At 45.8% G+C, this 7,023-nt stretch overlaps 1 protein-coding gene across 2 annotated transcripts in view; it reads right to left on the bottom strand.

Moving 5' to 3' along the window:
* Window positions 1-1,105: 1,105 nt before the first annotated feature.
* Window positions 1,106-7,023, bottom strand: part of Plau (plasminogen activator, urokinase) — a 6,772-nt gene continuing 854 nt past the window's right edge. For both annotated transcript variants that reach the window (XM_031362449.1, XM_031362450.1), the window contains exons 3-11: window positions 6,806-6,836; window positions 6,562-6,669; window positions 5,776-5,950; window positions 5,320-5,411; window positions 4,953-5,175; window positions 4,583-4,731; window positions 3,871-4,011; window positions 3,414-3,562; window positions 1,106-2,218 (exon numbers count right to left, since the gene is read on the bottom strand). In XM_031362449.1, coding sequence (XP_031218309.1) covers window positions 2,042-2,218; window positions 3,414-3,562; window positions 3,871-4,011; window positions 4,583-4,731; window positions 4,953-5,175; window positions 5,320-5,411; window positions 5,776-5,950; window positions 6,562-6,669; window positions 6,806-6,836 — 1,245 coding nt within the window. In that variant the 3' untranslated portion in view covers window positions 1,106-2,041. The remainder of the gene's footprint in view (window positions 2,219-3,413; window positions 3,563-3,870; window positions 4,012-4,582; window positions 4,732-4,952; window positions 5,176-5,319; window positions 5,412-5,775; window positions 5,951-6,561; window positions 6,670-6,805; window positions 6,837-7,023) is intronic.

The following is a 7,023-nucleotide window of genomic DNA, read 5'->3' as shown; positions in this document are numbered from 1 at the left end:
CTGCTTAGGAGGCTGGAGCAGGGGAATCGCAAATTTAAAGTCTGTCTGGGCTACAGAGGGAGTTGAAGGGCTGCCTTGTAATTTAGTAAGACCTTATCTCAAAATTTAAAAATCAAAGAAAAAGGTGAATGTAGCCTCAAATATAGGATTCCGTTCTCAGTACCAAAATTAATTTTAATTTTTTTGATTTTTCGAGACAGGGTTTCTCTGTATAGCCTTGGCTGTCCTGGAGCTCACTTTGTAAACCAGGCTGGCCTCGAACTCAGAAATCCTCCTGCCTCTGCCTCCCAAGTGCTGGGATTAAAGGCGTGCACCACCACCGCCTGGCCAAAATTTTTTTTAAAAAATTGTATACAGCTATAAAAGAAACACACTGCCTTGAATTTCTGGTCTCAGGAGGTAGGGATAGCCTGGTCTACATATTGAGTTCCAAGCCACCGGGGGCTCTACAGTGAGCCACCATCTCGAAAATAAATAAATGATAAAAGAGATACACGGCCCAATAGCACCAGGCTGAGGAAGCAATTTGAGCTGCAGCTCAAATTGGAACACCACTTACCAAGCCACAGGCCTGTGACCTGCTTTGTAACTTAGGTACTATGAAGGCCAACCCTGGAACTCTCCAGGGTACCTTCCCAGGGCCATTAAGTACAAATATGCTCTGTTAGCACAGAGGAAACTCAGCGTCAGCCCACAGGCAGATGATGGAAAACTATGTTTGCTTTCTAGGATTCCAGGCTCATAATGGTTTTGTTTTGTTGTTGTTGTTGTTGTTGTTGTTGTTATTTATTATTATTATTTTGAGACAAAGTTTCTCTGTGTAGCCCCTGGCTGTCCTGAACTCACTCTGTAGACAAGGCAGGCTTTCCAGTCTCTGCCTCTGCTGAGATTAAAGGCATGCCACTACCACCCAACTTTTTGTTTTAAGACTAAAACTTAGTAGCAAAATTGACTTTAAACTCATAGGAGGCCTCCTGCCTCAGCCTCTCACTTGCTGGGATAACAGGTGTGAGACACTGATATTTTCATGTAAGATTTATTTTTAATCATCTGCATGTGTGTGGGGGTGCTAGTGTTGTACAAGAACCATGGAGAAACCAGAATCTTCAGAAAAATCACATTTTATTGATCACCTTTACTCAGAATTATAAAAAATAGATATAAATAAAAATAGCAGAACATAATTATTAAATATTAAGTATATAGGAGTGGTCCTTACCCCACCTAGTGAGGATTGGATAGACTAGGCTAATTAGTAAAAAAAAAAAAAAAAAAAAAAAAAAAAGATAACTGGCCAAGAAGTGGACATCTATGTAAAAAGTGAAAGAGACATTTAGTGCTAGTCACGGGTCATGCCCGAGAATGATACATTCACGTGGAGCATCACATGGAAGACCAAATGGCTCCGCATCACAGTCTGGAGTTAGAGAAATACTTAGCCTTGCAGTTAGATACGGGAATACACCAACTTTTGCTCAGGCTTATACTCACAGCCTGTGCACAGTGAGCAAACATGCACACATATATAATATTTCCTGATCCACTCATAGGATGCTAAAGCTGTTCCCTCAAGCCATTAGTGTCTCTACTCCTCAAACCACTGTTGTCATATTGGACAAGCACCCTCACAATACCTCAGCTGTTACACTTCCTAATTGGGAAATCTTTCATTTCCCAACAGCAGATCTCATGAATGACCTATTAGGGGAACCAACTCTCCTCCTACACTTGCACAGGAGATGGTTTTTAAACTGCAGATGGCTTTAGTCCATAAAAAGACAACTCCTGGTCTATATCATCCTGAGTCAGGACCAACTTTCCATCCTGGTCGGGAGGGTCTGGGTGGCCAGCACCCAGGCCTGTGTCCGAGGGTGGTGCTATTGGCGCTCACCCTGGTGGGCAGCACAAGCAAAGGATCAATGCAGAGCCTGTCTTTTTCAGCTTCTTCCCTCCATTTGATGGAGACGACCCTGCTGCCGAGAGGACGGTCAGCATGGGAATGCTGACCCATCTGTTTCTTCCCTCAGCTACCTGGGGGCCATCAGAAGGCTAGGCCATTCTCTTCTCCAATGTGGGATTGAATCCATCTCAGGAAGGATGAGACCCTCGTGTAGACACCGGGCTTGTTTTTCTTTGCACATCCTTCGCCCCAGCTCACAATCCCACTCAGAGTTAGGCGGCCATCGATGTTACAGATAAGAGGTCCTCCAGAATCTCCCTGGGAAGCCAAAGATAAAGAGGTGAAGACCCGGAAGAAGTGAGGAAAGGGCCACCACCCAGCCATGTCTGAGAGAACAGGGAGAGGTTCCTAGAGTCAGAGACATTCGCAGCTCCCCATGTTCTACCGAACAAAGAGTAAAATGTCTGACTTAGCTCTCCTCTCCCGCTCTTCCACACTTCCCCAGACCCTGCTATCCCTTCCTTTGGAACACAGCATGCCCAGTCTTGGTTTTGGTTTTTCCAGCTGAAACGTGCTTCCTTTTTCTTTCCAACTCTTTATTTACCAGTTCATATTCTCTTTAAGACTTCTCCTCCCTTTCCTATCTGGTCTTTGGTAATTCACTATGATCCTGAACAAAGAATTATAGAATTATGTTGATTTCACCTGTCTTAGCCAAAGGCCCCGAAGTGATATGAATTGCATCTGTATTTTGTGGTGGTGGGTGGGTGGGTGGGTGTGTTTTTGAGATTAGGACAGAACCTCATAATCCCATGTATTTCAGACTGGCTTTGAACTCACTATGTAGCTGAAGAACTTGTAAATGGATTATGATCCATTTAAGGGCTGATATTGCAGGTGTGGGACATTACACAAAGTGCTAAGGACTGGATCCAGGGCTTCATTCATGCTAAATAAGTACTCTACCAGCTAAGCCACATCCCCAGACTCTTAGCTTTTCTTATGATTTCCAGTCCCTGAGTTGAGACTTGAACTCAGGACTCTGAGCACAGTAAGCAAGCATTATACCACTGAGCTAGGCACCCATCCCTTTGTTGTTGTTGTTGTCTTGGTTTTTATGGTCTGTGTTTTCCTTGTTTTATTTGATTTTGTTTTATTTGAGAAAGGATCTTGCTATGTAGCACAGGCCTTGAATTCTCTCTGGGCTGACCTTAAACTCTTGATCCTCCTGTCTCTGCTTCCAAAGTGCTAGGAGTGCTAAGGTTATAGGCATGCTCTACCATGTCTGGATTATTTTTTTTAATGGTCTTGGTCCCTTTTAGTCTAAAGCACATAGCACATGGGCTCGTGCCAAATGTTTGAACCTATAAGTATTGGCACAAGCTCCCAAAGGCCTAAGTCCTTGATTCTTAGATTGCTGGCTGGGAAGAGACTGACTCCCCGGGGCTATAGATCAAATCCAAGAACTCTGGGGAGTTTGGGGGTGATAAAGAGGGGTGTTTGGAAGTCTTACATGGCAGGCATCTGTTTTCCACTCTGGGTCAGCAGCACACAGAACTTTATAATTAATTTCAGAGCCATAGTAGTGGGGCTGCTTACATTCTTCATGAGAAATAAGCTTTACGACAGACATTTTCAGGTTCATTGGAAAGAGATAGTCAGCTAGATGGGAGAAACAGATGTTTGCATTAACATGTGTCTATAAATGAGACTCTCTGCAAGAGTGATGATAAAAAACATATCCCAGCTATGAAAAGCTCTTGTTCTTTTTTTCTTCAATCTGAGCCTTTTACTCTACTCATAATTATTCACACTCCGTTTGACTTGGTTGCCCATCACCCACTCCTCTATCCCTGGACCTCCATAATGCTCCCAATACTGTCCCCACAGTCTTCCTTTGATAGTTTGCTGTTTGCTCTGGACCATAGCACTCCCTCAGACCCCCTTAGTCAGCTTCAGTTGTCACTTACGGTGAGACTCTTGTCCAAAGCCAGTGATCTCACAGTCTGAGCCAACTGGAGCATCTCCAAACCTTGGGGGCAGGCAGATGGTCTGTATGGACCTGGATGGCTGTGCACATTGGCCCGTGCTGGTACGTATCTTCAGCAAGGCTGGGGAAGGGAAAGGTCAAAGAGAAAAGATTATCACCAGGTCAGGTGGTCATCATTTCTCCCCTGCAAATGCCGAGCATTGATCTATAATCATGACAGTGGAGTCATAGAGCATCCAAGGTCTGTGGGTATCTTGTCACCCAGAAGCCTCCCCTGCCACATTCTCCAAATGCTTTATTTCAATGGATGACAGATGTTCAGGCAGCAAAATCCACCATATACAGCTGAACAGGTTGTTTCCTGCTGAAGGAGCTGATCTGAAATCCAGCCAAGGCTTTGCTTTACAAATTCTATATTCTGGTATACGGAGAAGCAGCATCCATCCTACTTTGCACAAATAGGACATTCCCAGCCTAAGCCATATGCTTATAAGATTCTTTCCACTTAGAAGAATCTCTCTGTTTGTGAAATTCAAGGTCTCCACAGAGGAGCCCCACACTCCTCAGCTTCTCATATATCTCATTCTGTCTTATCATATAAATCCAGGACTTCAAGGTCCCCTAACAATTCCCACCACTACTTCAGCCTTTTTCTGGCCATCACCTTTCTGGTAACTAAGCTTTCTGCTCACCAATATCATTACGGTAGCCCAGGCTCTCTTCACTAAAGTCTTCATGAAAGATGAGCTGCTCCACCTCAAACTTCATCTCTCCAGGATTATAGGAGTTCCGCTTCGACTGACCCAGGTAGACAACATAGTTTTCCTTCTTTGGGTGATGACTATGAGAAATGAGACATGTCAGCCTGGTCTCACGAAGTCCTGTCACCTTCTCCACTCCACCCCAAAGGCCTCAAAGTATTACTTGTACCCAAGACCACAAGCTGCGTGGCTAGAGGCTTAGCAGGAAAATGACATTGTAATCTTCCATAGGGAAAGAGAAAGAGACATTCTTGGAGTAGGGTGGAAGAATCAGAGAGAAGAGACAAAGGGATGTACGTACATGAAGCAGTGTGCGGCGCTGGCCACCCAGCAAGGGCTGATGAGGCTCCCACCACATTTAAAGAAGGGAGGGGCTCCTCCACTGTTCTTCTGGTAGATGGTTGCAAACCAGGGCTGGTTCTCCACATTAGTGAATTCTCCCCCAACAATCTTAAAGCGGGGCCTTAGAGCCTTCTGGCCACACTGGAAGCCTTGTTGGTCTACAGCAGAAGAAGGCTTTTTGCCTAGAAAAGAAAGAGATACATGTTTGGGGAAGACAGCAAAGATGAAGGCCCTCAGAGGCAAACCTCACATCTCATCCTTCCTGTAGTGACAACACGAGTTCATCTCTTTCTACCTCATTGTCATAAACCGTCGGTGATACTCACTAAGAGAGCAGTCATGCACCATGCATTCTTGGACAAACTGCTTTAGGCCAATCTGCACATAGCACCAGGGTCGCCTCTGGTTGTCAGGGTTCCTGGTAACACAAAGGGAAAGGGAATGGCATTCCAACCCCAAATGTCTTCTCTGCATCCTCCTTTCCAGCAAAGGCTCAACCAGAGACCTAGATTCTTGTGCCAGCATTCCCATCCCAGGTATACCAGGGTGGTAGCATAGGTTTATAAGAGGCCACAATGGGGGGAGGAATGTTGTTGTTTTTAATGTATATAAGTGTTTTCCAGTGCATGCCTGCCTGATGAGGCCAGAAGACTGTTGTGAGCTGCCCTGTAGATGCTGGGAATTGAACCTAGGTGCCCTGGAAAAGCAGCCTGTGCTCTTAACTGCTGAGCCATCTCCCTATCCCCTCTGGGAAGGATTCTTGGTACTCAGTCACCACCTACCTGCAGTAATTGTGTTTCCCCAGGCCTAGGCTAAGAGCATCAGGTCTGTGGGCATTGTAGGTCTTCTGAAGGACCGCAGGAGCATTCCAGGCCAGACAGGGCCGGCCTTTGGTATCCGTGTTGGCTTTTCCTCGGTAAGAGTGACCATTTCCATGATAGCAGGTTTTCGATGTATCTAGAAATGATTGGAGGAGTACAGAGTATTAGAAAAAGGAGGAGGTTTGGACAGGCATTTCAGAGGTGACACAGTTTCAGACCTGTCAGGTGATATTGGGAAGATCCACCCTTTTTTCACACTTGTATAGCCACTGCTTCCTGAAAGTCTGTGTGTGTGTGTCTCCCAACTTCTGTTGCCTGTTTTGTTTACTTATTTATTTATTTATTTGCTTATTTTATGTGTATGAGTGTTTTTCCTACATGTGTATCTGTGCACCATGTACATAACTTGGGCTGGAAGAGGCCAGAAGAGGGCATCAAATCCCCTGGATCTGGGGGTACAGATTGCTGTAACCCACCTCTGTAGGTGCTGAAACTCAAACTATAGGCTGTCTAGAAGAGCAGCCAGTGTTCTTAATCACTAAGCTTTCTCTCTAGCTGCGTCTCACCCGCCTTTTGAGACAGGACTTACTATGTAGCCAAGACTTCAGTCTCCTCCTTAAGTGCTGGTCTCACAGACCTACACTTCCAAGCCCAACTTCTGCCTGCTCCCGCATCTCACCCATCTGTCCCTGGTCTGAGATCTCTGGTCCTCCCCCACGTCCCCATTCTAAGTCCAAATCCCCATACCTATCTCACAATGCTCCCCTTGGAATTTCTTTGGGCAGCTGCATCGGTGAATCCTGGAGAAGTACTTGTAGGACACACATACACCTCCGTTCTGACAGCCACAGTTTGCTAGCAAATGCAAAGGAGGGGTGAGCAAGGATCAAGGGGGGAGCCAGCCTCTCAGCAGGGACAGGGAGGGTATGTCTCCTAAGGCTTGTCCAGGGTGTCTGTGCAGCCAACTATTGTGCAAGGAAGCGATACTCACATTCATCAGAAGCTCCAAGTACATTGCCACCCTGCAAGAGACGAAGGTGGGGGTCACCAGAGGTGACATGCTCTAGGGAATTCATGTTCAGGATAAACAGGTCCTGACATCAAAATCTATTCTCCGGTCCAGTGATATTCAGTCCCCCACCCCCACCCTCGTGTCTGTCTGTCTGTCTGTCTGTCTGTCTGTCTGTCTGTCTCTCCCTCCCTCCCTCC

Source organism: Mastomys coucha, unplaced genomic scaffold, assembly GCF_008632895.1.
Source record: "Mastomys coucha isolate ucsf_1 unplaced genomic scaffold, UCSF_Mcou_1 pScaffold9, whole genome shotgun sequence".
Lineage (NCBI taxonomy): Eukaryota > Metazoa > Chordata > Mammalia > Rodentia > Muridae > Mastomys > Mastomys coucha.
This window is presented reverse-complemented; position numbering and strand designations above follow the sequence as displayed.